We start from the raw sequence: 16,947 nt of genomic DNA, 5'->3' as shown, positions 1-16,947 counted from the left end.
TGCACTGTAGCCAGCAGCTATCCTTTAGGAGGCCCTCATGTTGGGCTTGTTCCTTCAGGCCATGGCCTATGCAGGTACCTGGAGCATCCATCCTACCCTTCTGGTTAATTCCAAAGTCACTCTTTAGAGCTCAGCATAAAAGAAATATCCTTAAAGAAGACTTCTCTGATGTGTCCACATACTTTCTGATAGGTCAGATTCCCCCGTCACATCCCTCAGAGCACACTTGTAATTAAAGGGCTAGGTTTATAAGTGAAACATGATCTAAGAGCTTTTCTGAGTTCATCATTGGAAGTTGGTAGCTCAGCTGGGTGACTTAGTTCATGTTTACATCTGTGCGTGATATGAAAGAAATGCTTTCAATAAAGGTCTCCTAAGGAATACATTCTAGAGATAGACAACGCCCCTCAGGCCTGTTGTTTTTCCATGTGGGGCCTGAGAAGTACTACTTCCACATATTCCTCGTAAGAGAAGTTAAATTCTTGAAAACGGCTTTGCTCTCCTAGCAAAATCTTGCCTTTTGCTTACAGGGTGAAAGAACTATTACCTCTCTCTAGGAGGTTCACTTCTAGACCTGGATGAAGCCTGCTTCTGTTCAGGCCCCAAGGCTTGCTGCGAGGGATCAGCCCCTTTGCTCCTGTCTGGTGGTGCGCTGGGAGGAGCAGCATCCTGGGAGGAGGCAGCTGCTGTGCTCAGGGGTGTCTGAGACCGGGATCGCTCTTGGAGTCGTGCTTTCTTTTCTCTTGGTACCTCAGAGCCAGCACCTGTAGCTGTATCACTCAGGGTTCCATCCTGACTTGTCTGCTGAGGGCCACTTCCAAAGAACCATGCCCCAGATTTGGTTAAGATTTCTTGTTGCTTTCGACATAAATTGCATACCCACATAACCTATTTGAAGAAGAAAGAACAATATAAATTTTTATGCCCTCTTGGAAATAATTTTTCAGTATCTTAAAATATATTTAAGAAAAAAAGAACAGTATTCATTTTCATATTTATCCTTGCAAATTTCTTGTGAAAATGGTCCTCCCACAAGTCACAGTCAAATATATGAATGCCTAGACAGGGACTTGTCTGAGACTAGAGAGCCTCTCGGCAGCCAGAGTAGAGTTTTTTTCTCAGCATTTCTAATTTGATGATTCTGAGTTTCCTTTTACCATATATCTGTCATATTTTTTATAATTGACTCTGGAGTGTTAGCAAAAATGTTCTAAGCAAGGTAGTTAACTGATGAGAAAAACGTTACGAGGAAAAAAAAAAAAAAGAAAAATGTTACCAGGAACTACAGAATCAATATGTAAATACATAAACCTCAGTACTTGCAAATATTTTTTAAAAGTCTGTCTTTTCAAAAATCATCCACAATTAAAGGCAATATTAAAAATATTCATATAGAAGAAACAAACATAAAAAGTAAGCACACAAAAAAGGTCAATCTGTATATTTTCTCTAGTATCTTAGTAATAAACTAACCTTAAGCTTATTTATGCTATAAAATATAATTTTCCATGCACATATTTACTAAAGCAATAAATGTGATCCTGAGTTTATTCATATATGACCACTCCAATGTAATGTTCCCCAAGGAGAGCTATTGGGGAACCATCATTTAGCAACATATCCACTGATAAATTATAAGATGTAGCACCACTTAAAATAACCCTATGTATCTGTTCTCCATTTGATGACCTTTAAAATGAATGTAATAATGAGGACGATTATCATAATAAAAGATAATAATAGCAGCAATGACTAGCTGTCACAGGGCAAAGATGGGTGCTAACAGCTCCATAAGCCGTCTTTTCAAATATCCTCAGTACCTCTGTTTCTTTGTACTGTAACTTTACATCGCTGCCTCAGTTACATGCCTCCAAAGGCACTTCAGGTGTTTTGTGTTTGTTTCTACTTCAGCAACTACCTCCACAGGAAAAGCTAATTACCAAACTCTAGGCTTCCTTTTCACAAATACTGACTCAATCAACAAGTACTCAAAAATATTGTATCAGGATGAATAAATCATAGATACATTAATTAATAAGTAATAGAAAACAGTACAAGAAGCATTGTTTAGTAGGTCAAATGAAGAAAATGAACTACTGAAAATATTCAGATAAATGGGGAAAAACTGTAACTATAGCCATAGAATAAGATGAAGCTAAAATAAGAATAAGAAAAAGACAGGAAAAAAGTAATACATTTTTTTAAAAGGAAAATACTGCAGATGAATTAAAAACTGCTTTCCAGGCAAGAAAACTCAAATGAATTATAATATAGGAAAAATTAAGACCGAAGAGAAATACTTGCTATAAAAAATTTAAAATTCATGAAGATTAGTTGATTTATTTAGACTTTCCCAGTCATCAAATGAAGAGTACTAGGTTCAAAAAAGCAGTTAGGTATAACATCTACACAAAGTATTATAACCAATATTATGGAATTCTCATCTACTAAGATGTCAAACAAGACGAACAATTCATTGCATAAACCTATATCAAAATAAGGATTTTATGGAAAGTAACTTCAATTTAAGTGCTAGCCAAATAAGGGTATATTTTACAAAATCTGTTACTGAGTAGGTCCCTCAGAAGTCCTGATTGTTTGAACATGGACATATTAAGGGTAACATTAAAAGGTGCAATACTCCAGGGCCAGGACCTTCATGAACAGTCAGTGACAGAGTCTCTTCTGCCCAGAACCCTGAGTGGGGACAGGGGACGTGTGTGTGGTGGGAAGGTTTTGTTTTGTTTGTTTGTTTTTTGTCTCTTTAGCTGACAGACCGTAATAAGAAAGTTTGAAATCATGTAATTCAAGAAGATTGGTATGAAATTTTGACTATTTTACATCAAATAAGAAGACATTAAATTTGTATTTCTTAGACTAATAATAAGCAACTTATTACTCATCATTTAAAGTAGGTTCTTTTCAGCCAGGTGTGGTGGCTGACGCCTGTAATCCCAGCACTTTGGGAGGCTGAGGGGAGCAGATCACCTGAAGTCAGGAGTTCGAGACCAGCCAGGCCAACATGGTGAAATCTCGTCTCTACCAAAAATACAAAAATTAGCCGGGCATGGTGGTGCACGCCTGTAATCCCAGCTACTTGGGAGGCTGAGGAAGAAGAATCACTTGAACCCGGAAGGCAGAGGTTGCAGTGAGCTGAGATCCCGCCACTGTTCTCCAGCCTGGATGATAGAGCGAGACTCCATCTCAAAATAAATAATAAGAAATAAAATAAAATAAAGTAGGTTCTTTTCTACAGAAATATCAAGGTATACTTAGGATAAATATGCAGTTTTTAAAAAACCAGAAAACACAAATTTACAATTACAAAGTTTCTAAAATTGAATAAAGCTAAATAAAGAAGCAGAAAGGAGCACAATAATACTGATAGAAGGGTAAAGGATACTCTTCATTTTACATTTGAATATTCTCTAAAAATCATTATCACAATCTTATTTTGATTGCTTCACATTTTTAAACGTTACAAAAAATGGGTCAATGAGAACTAACTGCCAGATTTGGGCATGTTCCAAATTTTGAGTATGTGCAGAACTGCTACCAGATCAATTAAAAGAAACACAATTTATTATTATTAAATAAGTTGAATTTTACAATTTAATTTCATTTCCAATTTATTCAAAAGGTTACAATTAGTGACTATGTCAAAACAGCACAGGTATTTTAAATTCTATTCTTAAAATACTGTGTATTCATTTAAGTGTGATGCTTCGTTAATTTTTTTCTGTTTTTAACATTTAGTAAAATATTGTATAATTCCAAACTTTTCCTATGTCTTATTACCTTGTACACCACAACATTTTTAAATTTGTATTTTTAGATTAACTATAAGTGTAGTCAATCCATCCTCCAAACTGAAAGTAAAATTAACCGTGACAATGTTAAAATATTTATTTTTATCAAAATATCACCTCCCAGTCTCTATTTTCAGTTCTACAAATTAACCATACCACAGATTTTACAAATAAAAAATAAATTGCTCATATGAGTTATAAAGAAAAATATATGATTACAATAGAATATTGTCATACGTTTCAACACAGTTAATACCAAACATTGCAGACCTCTACAGTACATTTTTTGAAGTCAGTATTAAGTATTATATTTGCCTGAAGCTATAGATAATAAAAGAGTGCGGTAGGGAGTCATTTTTAACAGATTTTTTTTAAAAAAGAGGATAAGATGTAACTTTGCCTACAAAAAAATGCTATTTATTTAAAGCACACAAACACACCTTTTAGAAATTGCACTATGCAGGATTATACCCTGATTAAATACCCTGGGATGTGTTCCAAACTAATCTAAACTAAAGTAGGCCTGTGCAATAACTTATCTTAACAATTTACAGATGTTAAGCAATCACACACAAACTTAATTCAAATACTATCGTGAAGTTACATGACTTTTGAAACACCGTGCCACATATCAGAAAATATGCAGGATTGAAAATTGTATTCTGACCTTTTGCTGTAACTGCATTTTTAATTGTATTTTCCTCTTAATTCTTAAGAAGTACAATAAACTATTTTATAAAACCCATAGGGATTTTTTACCCAGAGAAATAAAAATTGCAACACTTTCTACCATACATACACAGAAAATTCCATAGATAAAACCACAAGTTTGGCAGAAAAACTAAAAAGGTATTCGAGTGGAAGAAATATTAAAATACAGACCCGGACACACAGAACAAAAGAAATGTGCCCCTGATTTATTCTTGATGATATTACTAAGGTGATTCATGACGAGGTCCAGAATAATTTTTTTTTTTTTGGGGGATGGAGTTTCGCTCCTGTTGCCCAGGCTGGAGTGCAGTGTCACGATCTCGGCTCACTGCAACCTCTGCCTCTTGGGTTCAAGCAATTCTCCTGCCCCAGCCTCCCAAGTAGCTGAAATTACAGGCGCCCGCCACCACACCCAGCTAATTTTTGTATTTTTAGTAGAGACAGTGTTTCACCATGTTGGACAGGCTGGTCTCAAACTCCTGACCTCAGGTGATCCACCCTCCTCAGCCTCCCAAAGTGCTGGGATAACAGGCGTGAGCCACTGCACCCAACTCAGAATTCTTATATTAACGCAAATGTCTTCCTTATAAGAGTCTATCTGAGGTATTTAGTATTATAACATAAAGAATAAATATAAGCATGAAGGTTTAAAAAAAGACATTGTGATTCAATTTTCATTTGATATTTTTACAGATAAATTTTAAGATCGATTTTCAATGAATATAGGATGTTTTTAAAAATTATTATGGTACCATTTTGAAAAACATGAAAAAGAAGATGAGATAGTCAATTACAGTTGCTCATTTTCCTTTCTCTATTCAGTAAGCACTCACTCTAGCAGAAACTGGGGACAAAATTATCAAGGTAATATTTCAACTTTGTTGACAAAAGTAGATGAGAGGGTAGAAAACAGTAAATGTCAGAACAAATGAGCTCTCTTTGGTGCTTGTAGTGTGAATGTGTATGTGGGTGGGAATGGGTGGGTGTATGTGGATATGTTTCTCTTAGTCTCTTATTGTTGTTATTGCTATTTCATAAATTTATTTCCCTTTGGAAGTTTATAAAATATGTGGTTTTATTAAAGACAAAAATATGATATAGAATGTTTCTTTTTAATGGGTAAATCACTTCCAATTCCACTGTCTTACTATTAGCATTTTAATACAATTTTCTGTGCAAATTTAAAATAACTGAGATTCCACTGTAACTCTATATCCTATTTATATATTTAATATTATAGCACAAGTGTTTCTACATGATTCTAAATGTTTCTAAAGCATTTTAATATCTACAAAATATTCTATAGAGATGGAATATCACTTACCTAGCCCTTAAACTGCTTATAACTTTTCACATTAACACAGAACTCTGCAGTGAAAAGTGTGTTGATCAAACTTTTTTTCATATTTATGGTCTTTTTTTAGGATACATTAGGAAAAATCAAATTATTTGGTAAAATTTTAGAACACATTTAAAGCTCCTCTCATATAATCACTATGTGGTAACAGTTGGGGCTCTCTGTATAATTTGCAAAATAGCTTCCCAAAAGAGGTGCTAAATTGTTACCCAAAAGTGACAATATCAATTCTGTGCTTTAAAATCTAATGACTTAATAATGCCCCCAAACCCTATACTCTTACAAATGTTTCAAATTTGAAATAATACAGTGAGATTCATTTAGATAATAGAACCATAAACCCCACAGCAAAAGAGGAATCTCAAGGAAGGGAGATAACAATGAATTTCTGCTAAGTGTATGTATGTAAAAGGGTGGTAAGTGAAACAAAATGGAGGAAGCTGTAGCTCAAATCACAGATGGAGGAGGGCCGTAACCAACAACGGAGCTGATCTTCTCTGCAGAACCCATGAGAAGATCTAGGTTAGATGGCAGATACTATGGCAGGAGAGAAGTGAGAAATAGAATTAAAACAGATGACTACTTGTCTTTTTTTTTTAAGTTTATTTTCCATATGCAGAATGACCACTTTCCCACAAATCTGAAACAGACAGGTGTTGTTGACCTGCAAAGAGCCTTTCTCATTCTGGCAGGTAGGTTTTCTCCATCCTAATGGCTGGTTCTCCAGTTGTTCATTCAAAAACACCTCCCACATATGCACACACAAACACACACCCCAATCATCCATTCTCATGCCTTATTTTTGTTTATTCCCCTATATATGGCTAATCAAGGAACACTAAACTATTAAAATAAAAACTATAAAATTAAAGAGAAAGGCTAAAATCAACATAGAGAAGAATTAATGTTGGAAGAGTAAGAGATAATTCCAGGAAATATCTTAAAGAAATCTTAAAATAACCTTTAATTAGTGTTCAGATGTCAACCTTAAAAGAGCTTTTAAAATTAATGGTAAAATTGTCTCAATAAAAGAATTTAAAAGAAAGGATGTACGAAAAAACAAGAGATAAGAAAACACATAAAATGTTAGATAAAACACATGAAATAAAAAATATGAGATAAAAGTTCTAGAAAAAAAGGACAAAATATGGAGGGGAATAAAGTTGCAAAAATAATAGAAAACAAATTCCCAGAATGGAGAAGTCATTGCATATTAATACAATGAATGGAAAAAGAAACCACCAAGATAAAAATCATTATGAAATTTCAATATAACAAAGCTAAAGAAAAGATCCTGAAAGTTTCCAGAAAGAAAATGTTGGGTCCTAGAGAAAGGAATAGGAAATAGAATGGTATGAGAATTCCCATCAGCAATACTGGATGTTTGAAGACAAGGGAGAAATACTATCAATAGTCTTCGGGAAAATGATACGGGTCCTGAAATTTTATATATAGGTAAACCATCAATCAAATATAAGGCAGTTTAAGAAATTTTCAGAATTTGGAAGAACCTGGAAAATTTACCACTCACATATCCTTGTTAGCAAAACAAAATCTATCAAGAAAGAGGAAATCCAGGAAGCAAATGGTTTTCACAGAAGAGCAAGTGTTAAGGGAAGTCCCAAGATGAAGAGCCCTCTTTGAAACCCTAGAGAGAAATTTCGAGCAGGAGGATGGAGACTCTAGAATGAGGATTCTGGGAGCAAAAATTAAATAAACCAGAAGACAACAGCAACAACACAAAAGGCAAATTGATCAAATGCATAGTGCGATTTTGAACACAAACAAATGAAACAAAAATGTCATAGGATAAAGGGATTTAGCTAAAGGGAGGACCCATTTGTATTTGAAGCTAAGAACATTTCCCATCAAGTAGGACAGTGGTCATGGTATCCGATTTGTAGAATATGAAGCATAATCTAAATTCACTGCTTGGCTCTATGGTTAATAACTGTTAAGCTGCAGAAGTGAACCATAGAAGAAACAAAATAGAGATTCTGGGTGGAAGGACAGAGGAGTGTCCAAATGACATCTCTGTGCTTTAGTATCTTCCTTTATTTTTATATGTCATTGCAATACTGTATGAGCTGTGAAGAGTTTATTAGCCCAAATATAAATGCTTAGTAGTGCCTTGTCTCTCATGAATAGACAAAGCTGGGGAAGAATAGTCAAAATACTTTTGCTCTTTATTATAAGCCTTCTATTTCATCTTTTATCCACATATACACAGTTACATAGTTATATGCAGTATTACATATGGTATACATTTATCTTTTAACATATTCATAACATGATTAAAAATAATTTTTTTGGATCATTTACCATTTACTGATGATTTTATCATTTTTTATTCATTTAAGTTGTACCATTAAGGTAAACACTTTGTTTCGAATGTTTTCCATTTTTGTTAGCATGTAAACTAATCAGATTTTTGTGTACTTATCAATTAAATTCATAGTATTTCTTACCATTTTAATTGATTTATTAACTCCTTGATATAGTTTTTTTTAAATTTTTTTGCTTGCCATATTGGTTTTTTTCTGTTATCATAAAGATGGTTTTCATTTTATATCATCTATTCTATTATTCTCTTCCTTTGCAATCCTTCTGTTGTACTTAAGCTCAGAAAGTGCTTTTATAAATATTCACTTTCATTTTCATTGACTATTTATATGGTTGAACATTTTACATTGTCTTTCTTGGTCTCTCAGAATCTATTTTGAGGTATAACAAGAGTTAGGGAACTACACTGATTTCTTTTCAAAGATAACCGTCTCAACATGTTTACTGAAGGATATTTCATTTCACTATCAACCTGCAAAGAAGAGTGATCTCTAGAGTTAAACTGCCTAGGTTCTCATCTCACGTCCATCTGTCAATCCACCTGCTTGCAATTCACTCAGGCCAACTTGCAAAGCCTCCCAGACTCATTGTCATCATCTATAGACAGGGGGTAATAATAGTTCCTATCTCACTGAGTTGTTTTGAGAATTAAATGAAATAATACATCTAAATTGCTTAGCATAGTGCCTGAAATATAGTAAGTAAGCATTATCAGCATTATAATGGTTATTTTATCATTATCAGAAAGGTTCGGGGGGGCTATCAGATTCATACAATATCAGTAAGAAAATTATTTTTTCCCATGGAGGTGTGTGTGTGTGTGTGTATATATATATACACACACATATATGTAATATAAATTTATTATATATTATATATGTATTTATTTGTATTATATAATACATGTATATATGTATATATACACACACACATATGTATGTATATATGTATATATACACACATATGTATGTATACATGTATATATACATATATGTGTATATATGTACATATATGTACACATATATATGTATTCATTTGGGGTACACACATATATAGTGTATATATGTGTACATATATGTGTGTATATATGTGTACATATATACATGTGTATATATGTATAGATATACACATATATGTAATATATATTTATTATATATTATATGTATGTATATGTATTATATATAAATATATGTATTATATATATAAATTCAATATGAATTATATTACATTATTTAAAGTTTCTACATTTCAAAGTTGACTTTACACACTATCTAATGGTCTGTCACTCACTTTTCTTGTTTCTGTAAATGACTAAAATTTGTATTATCTTGATTCCGTGTAGGTAATGGCAGGTAAGAGGCAGCAATGAATACTGAATCATGGTTAAGGAGCAGCCCTTGGAGGTAGAATATATGGGCCTGAATCCTTATTTGCTGACGTTCTCATTATCCCACCTAGGACAGCTTATATCTTCTCTCTGTGCTTCAGTATCCTCATTTATAAAATAGGGAAAATAATAATAATGATTTCACAGACTCTATGTTAGGACTGAGTTATACAAAACTGTGTTTGACACATAGTAAACATTCAATAATATTTTTATTAGCATTATACAACATTTATTGCTGATGTGTCTTCAAACCAAAGGTAAATAAATATTATTTTATTTTGCAATATAAAGTGATACACTCAGTACATATTTTTGATTTCCACAAATATTTTAGGTGCTTGTTATGTGTTAGGCATGGTTTTAGGTGCTAGGGATGCAGCACTGAAAAAAATAGACAAAATTTCTCCCCACGGAGTTTATGTTCTAGTGAAAAAAGACAGAAACAAAACATAATGGTAGGCTGAGTGTGGTGGCTCATCCCAGCACTTTGGGAGGCTGAGGCGGGTGGATCACAAGGTCAGGAGTTTGAGACAAGCCTGGCCAACATAGTGAAACCCTATCTCTACTAAAAATACAAAAAATTAGCCAGGCGTGGTGGTGGGCACCTGTAATCCCAGCTACTCAGGAGGCTGAGGCAGGGGCATCACTTGAACCTGGGAGGCGGAGGTTGCAGTGAGCAGAGATCGCACCCTTGCATGCCAGCCTGGGCAACAGTGCAAGACTCTGACTCAAAAAAAGAAAAAAAAAGAAAAAAACCCATAATAGTAAACATATGTGGTATTATAGATGGTGATAAGTACTGAGGAATAAATGCAAAAGAAAAAGGCATTGGACATTCCGAGTGGTGGTAGAGTACAGTATAAAATTGGCTAGTCAAAGAAAACTTCATTGAGAAAGTGATATTTGAGTAAGAGTAAGCTATGCAGGTATCTGGAGGAAAGCATCTCAATGTAAAAACAGCAAATGGCAAGGACTTTGTGGAGCTTATACCTGGTGGTTTCAAGGCACAGGTGGAGCCGAGTAAGTGATGGTTCAGGTCGTATAAGATGTGTTCAGTAAAGTAATGAGTCAGACCCAGTAGGTCTTTGGGGACTATAGCAATGACTTTGACTTTTATGATGAGTAATGATGAGCCATTGGAAGATTCTGAGGAGAGAAGTCATCTCATATATCTTTTGTTTTTGAGACAGGGACTCACTCTGTCACCTAGGCTGGAGTGCAGTGGCACCATCACAGCTCACTGTAGCCTCAACCTCCTTGGCTTAGGTGATCCACCCACCTCTTCCTCCCAAGTAGCTGGGACCACAGGCAGGCACCACGTTCAGCTAATTTTTGTTTTTTTGTGTTTTTTTGGTAGAGACAGGCTTTCGCCATGTTGCCCAGGCTGGTCTTGAACTCCGGAGCTCAAGCAATCTGCTCGCCTTGGCCTCTGAAAGTGCTGCAATTACAGGTATGTGCCACCATGCCCAGATATAACTTGGGTTTTAATAGGATCCTTTTGGTTGTTGATTGAGAATAAAATATAGGGAATCAATTGTGAAATATTTGTGACTTGAATTCTATTACTGCAATTTTTGCTCTCTTTTAGCTCATCTTTACAAAATGTGTTCTCTCATTCCTTTAGTTTATCTTTTTGTGTTACTTTGTTGGAGGTGTTACCTCTGATAGACAGCACACGACTGAAATGTATTTTGGATCCAATTGATAATTTTTGTGTTATGATAGCACCTGAATATGCAGCATTCCTTATTTCTCTGTCTTATCTCAGGTCCTCCATTCATCGAAAGTAAATGCATAGACTCATGCACTGTATTTCATACTTTCTGCCGATTGAGGACCTCGCTTATCATTGACTCCTTTATTTTCCTGAGTCTTCAATCTCATCTTCTCTACTACTCTTTTCCTCTTGGCATATAACCACAAAAGTACACAAAATAATCAAGACTTTTCTTCCAGTAATAACAATTTGAACCTCCTCTTTCTCGTCACTTTTTTCATTACCCTCCTTAAAACCAAGCCACTTGTTAAAGTAACCTAAATTCATAGCCTCTCAACTTTCTCACACCTCATTTCTTCCCACCATTTTGAAATCTGACTCATCCCTACAATTACACTTTTCTTCCAAGGACATTAGTGATTCCTTCCATAGTGCCAATTCTACTTAGTGCAACTTTTTAACTCTCATCTTAATAAGTTCTTTTGAGTATTTGGAATTCCTAACCATCCCTCATTTTTGGTTTCTAAAATTCAGTGACGATTTTCTTTTCTGGCCTTCTTCCTATTTGTATCACCTCTTCTCATATTTCTGGCTAAAATCTTCCTTCTTTACTCTTTTATTAAATGTTGATGTTACACAGGACGCAATTCTTGCTCTTCTACATTTGTTACTTAAATGGGCTTCATGAAGGATGTAAAGTTTTCCAAACTTTTTGATCTCAAGCCCTCTGAAAAAATATTTTTGAGAAGGCTTATATAATAAATATTTGTGTAATGCATTATGCATGCCTATTAGAATAACACAGTATTTGCATTGTAAAACATGCAGAAGTAGAAATTAAAATAAGATAAAAATATAAATAGAATTTCAATTTTATTTTGTACCCAAAAAGAATACCTTGCACTATAAACTGCTGACTCTAAGATCATAATTTCTAGCTCAGACACCTTTACAAATATCCAAATCCATTTATCTTCTTATTTCTATATATGGCCACTTAAATGTTACACAGGAGCCTCAAACTTAAAATATACAAAACAGAAATGATCACACTTCTCAAAAACTTTCTTGTCCAGTACTTCTTGTTTTAGTTAACAGTACCACCATCTGCAGAGTAACCCAATATATTGATCAAAACTTGATCTTAGCCTACCCTTGTTACAGTAGACAGACACAAGCAGGGCAGGAGAGGGCTCCCCACCACCACCAGGAATGTCAGGCGACTATCAGGTGATGGTCAGGCAAAGTTGTTAACTGTCTCTCTAAAATAATAATTGATCTCAGCCAGCGCCAGGAAAAGGCAGTCTCCCACTAGAAAAAAAAAAAAAAAAACAACCCTGAAACTAGTGATCAGCAGCTTCCAACTAAGATCTCAGGAGCTGGGTGAGTGTGCTCAAGCATGTGCACTATGAGACAAAACGACAGAGTTTAACCGGTATATGGCCTTCCTCTAGGAATGCTAGACTGGTAAAGGAAGAACAACTCAAGTGAGCATTGCGTATAATTCCAGTAAACACACTGTGCATGTTCCCCTCCCAAGCGCTAGCACACCACTGCACATGCAGACAGCCCACCCCAAACGAATAATCAGGAAAGAAGGGACACAAGACGTTAGAAGTATGCCAACATATAAAACCCCAGTCCAAATGTCAAAAGTGACTTGTGATTTGATCTCACAAGTCACTTGACACAAGACCTTAGAAGTATGCCAACATATAAAACCCCAGTCCAAACGCCAAAAGGGACTTGTGATTTGATCTCACAAGTCACTTTGCTTAGTCCTCTTCCAAGTATACTTTATTTCCTTTCATTTCTGCTCTAAAGCTTTTAAATAAACTTTCACTCTTGCTATAAAACTTGCCTTAGTCTCTTCATCTGCCTTATGCCCCTCAGTCAAATTATTTCATCTAAGAAGGCAAGAATTGAGGTTGCTGCACACCCATAAGGATTTGCCGCTGCTAACACCCTTTCCCCAATCTTTCATCAAATCTTCTTAATTCTGATTCTGGAACATAATGACTCAAATTTATTCCCTCATGTCTATCCCCATTGTACTGCCTTATTTGGGCCATCATCTCTAATAGCAATATCCTAATTGATGTTCTTGCCTCTTTTATTGCTCCTGCAATAAATTATCCATACCATTTCCAGATCTTTCAAAATTTTAAATTGCCAAAAATTACATAAAGAAGAAAATAATAAATATTAGAGTGAAAATAAATGAAATGTAAACTAAAAAAAACCAATAAAACCTAGAAAAAAATCAATGGACCCAGAAATTTGCTTATTGAAGGGATTAATAAAATTGATAAAATCCCACAGCACTGGTCAAGAAAAATAACAGAAAATATAATTACTCAAAGAAAGGACAGCACTACAGAGCCTAGAATTATTAAAAATACAAATAAGAGAATATTATGAACAACTGTATGTCAATAAATTCAGTAACATGAATAATTTCTCAAAAACTTGAACTATCAAAACTGACACAAAAAAGAAACTGAAAACCCGAATACTCCTTTAGCTATTAAAGAAGTTGAATTAATAATTGAAAGCCAATTTATAATGAAAATGCCAGAACCAAATATCTTCATTGGCAAATTCCTTAAAACATATTTAAAGAGCAAATGATATCAATCTTACTTGAAGTTTACTATTTAAAAAGAGGGAGGAGAACCACGTTCACTTCTGAACTCACTTTATCAGATCAGCTTAGCCCTAATACTAAAGTCCTGACACAACAAATTTTTGAAAATGATTAAAAATAAAATTAAAAACTGTCTCTCAAACAGGGAAGCAAAAACATTTAAGAAAAAAATTACCAAACTTAATACAGTACTATATAACCATATAAAAACATTATTACAAAGTGAGATTTATCCTAGCAATGCAAAATATATATACACATATATATGCAAAATAAACATATATTTTATATACAAAATATATGTGTATGTGTGATAAATATATATTTAAGAAAAAGTATTGACAAAATCCAACACTTTTAATGAGAAAAAATGCTTAACAAACTAGACATAAAAAAGATTTCAGAATAATTCCTCAATATGATAAAGTAATCATCAAAAAAAACTACCACTAACAGTACATTTAAGGATAGAAGGCAAATGTTCTCTACTTAAGATCAGGAACAAGGCAAATATATATACTTTTTAAACCTCCATACGCCAGTGTAATAGCAATCATAACAAATATAATCAAGCAATAAAAATAAATAAAGATTAAAAAGGAAAAAGTAAATCCATCTTTGCAGAAGTTATGATAGTATATGTAGGAAATCCTAAAAAAATCTACAAAACACTATTGGGACTAATAAATTAGTTTAGCAATTAGCAAGATACTAAGTCAATAAACATAAGCAATTTTATTTCCATACACCAGAAGCAAACAATTAGAGAGTTACTTTTTTTTTTTTTTAAATAGAGATGGGCTCTCATTATGCTGCTTAAGCTGGTCTCAAACTCCTGGGCTCAAGTGATCCTCCCGCCTTGCACTCCCAAATCTCTGGGATTACAGGTGTGAGCCACTGTGTTCTACCTAGCAAGATAATTTTTTAAAATACAGTTTATTTGTAAATACCCAAAAAACCAAAATTCGTAAGGATAAATTTAACAAAATATGTCCAAGAGATTTACACTAAAATTTATAAAATATTGCTGAGAAAAGTATCCCTACAAAATTTGTATGTTGAAGCTCTAATTCTGAATACGGCTGTATTATGAGGAAGGGACTACAAACAGGTAATTAAGTTTAAATAAAATTAGGTCATAAAGGTGTAGGCCTAGCTCAATAGGATTAGTGTTCTCAAAAAAAAAAAAAAAACAGACACCAAGGAGTTCGTCTGTCTCTCTTTCTCTCTGTCTGTCTTTCTCTCTCTCGCTCTCTCTCTCTCTCTTGCTGTGTATGTGTGCACATGTGTGTGTGTTTGTGTATTTCTCTCTCTAGCTCTCTTTTCACACAAGCCCAGAGGAAGGTCCTCTGAGGACACGGTGAGAAGGTAGCCAACTACAAGCCAGTAAGAGAGCTTTCAACAGAAACTAACCCTGTTGGCACCTTGTTATTGGACTTCTCAGCCTCCAGAACTGTGAGAAAATAATTTTATGTTATTTAAGCTACCCAGCTTATGGTATTTTGTTATGGAAACCCAAACATATTAATACAAAGAGCAAAATAAATGCAGACATATACCATATTTAATGACTGAAAAACAGCATTGTTAAGATGCCAATTCTCCCAAATAATAGATACCAGTAGGATACCAGAGGTCAGGAGAGAAAAGTTTAGATATTTTTCCCTTTGTATTACTGGTAGTTTTGACCATTACTTCATCCCATCATGGTTCCTTTTGGGTGGCCTCCTCATTCATTATTCTCTTACGGCCCTACTAGCAGCATTTTTTCTCCTTACTCATTAGATCTAGGTATATTCATGGGTTCCAGCTTCACATCTGTTCAATCTCTGATTGAATTAAAATAATCTGCCTCTTCTCTTACTGCCTGCAAGGAGCAAAAGTACATTGTCTCAGTGGATAACAGGATATAAACCTCAAATTATATCTATAATTTTTCAAGAAAAATATAATGCATCCCTACATAGGCAATACCACATGAAAAGAGAGAGACATACACAGATAGATATAAAGGCATAAAGAGAGGAAGACAGAGAGAGAGAGAGGGAAACAGCCACTGCAAAAACATGCCAAATTGTAAAGACCATCAAGGCTAGGAAGAAACTGCATCAACTAACGAGCAAAATAACCAGCTAACATCATAATGACAGGATCAAATTCACACATAACAATGTTAACCTTAAACGTGAATGCGATAAATGCTCCAATTAAAAGACACAGACTGGCAAATTGGATAAAGAGTCAAGACCCATCAGTGTGCTGTATTCGGGAGACCCTTCTCACATACAGAGACACACATAGGCTCAAAATAAAGGGATGGAGGAAGATCTACCAAGCAAATGGAAAACAAAAAAAGGCAGGGGTTGCAATCCTGGTCTCTGATAAAACAGACTTTCCACCAACAAAGATCAAAAGACACAAAGAAGGTCATTACATAATGGTAAAGGGATCAATTCAACAAGAAGAGCTAACTATCCTAAATATATATGCACCCAATACAGGAGCACCCAGATTCATAAAGCAAGTCCTTAGAGACCTACAAAGAGACTTAGACTCCCACACAATAATAATGGGAGATTTAACACCCCACTGTCAACATTAGACAGATCAACAAGACAGAAAGTTAACGAGGATATCCAGGAATTGAACTCAGCTCTGCACCAAGTGCACCTAATAGACATCTACAGAACTCTCCATCCCAAATCAACAGAATATACATTCTTTTCAGCACCACATCACACTTATTCCAAAATTGACCACATAGTTGGAAGTAAAGCACTCCTCAGCAAATGTAAAAGAACAGAAATCAAAACAAACTGTCTCTCAGACCACAGTGCAATCAAACTAGAACTCAGGATTAAGAAACGCACTCACAACCGTTCAACTACATGGAAACTGAACAACCTGCTCCTGAATGACTGCTGGGTACATAACGAAATGAAGGCAGAAATAAAGATGTTCTTTGAAACCAAC

The 16,947-nt window shown here is 34.6% G+C and overlaps 1 protein-coding gene across 40 annotated transcripts in view; it reads right to left on the bottom strand.

The window, feature by feature from the left end:
- Window positions 1-16,947, bottom strand: part of RIMS1 (regulating synaptic membrane exocytosis 1) — a 512,927-nt gene that overhangs the window by 225,412 nt on the left and 270,568 nt on the right. For all 40 annotated transcript variants that reach the window (XM_054557696.2, XM_054557698.2, XM_054557734.2 and 37 more), the window contains one exon: window positions 548-888. In XM_054557696.2, the coding sequence (XP_054413671.2) occupies window positions 548-888 (341 nt within the window). The remainder of the gene's footprint in view (window positions 1-547; window positions 889-16,947) is intronic.

The sequence above is a fragment of the Pongo abelii genome, chromosome 5, assembly GCF_028885655.2.
Source record: "Pongo abelii isolate AG06213 chromosome 5, NHGRI_mPonAbe1-v2.0_pri, whole genome shotgun sequence".
Lineage (NCBI taxonomy): Eukaryota > Metazoa > Chordata > Mammalia > Primates > Hominidae > Pongo > Pongo abelii.
This window is presented reverse-complemented; position numbering and strand designations above follow the sequence as displayed.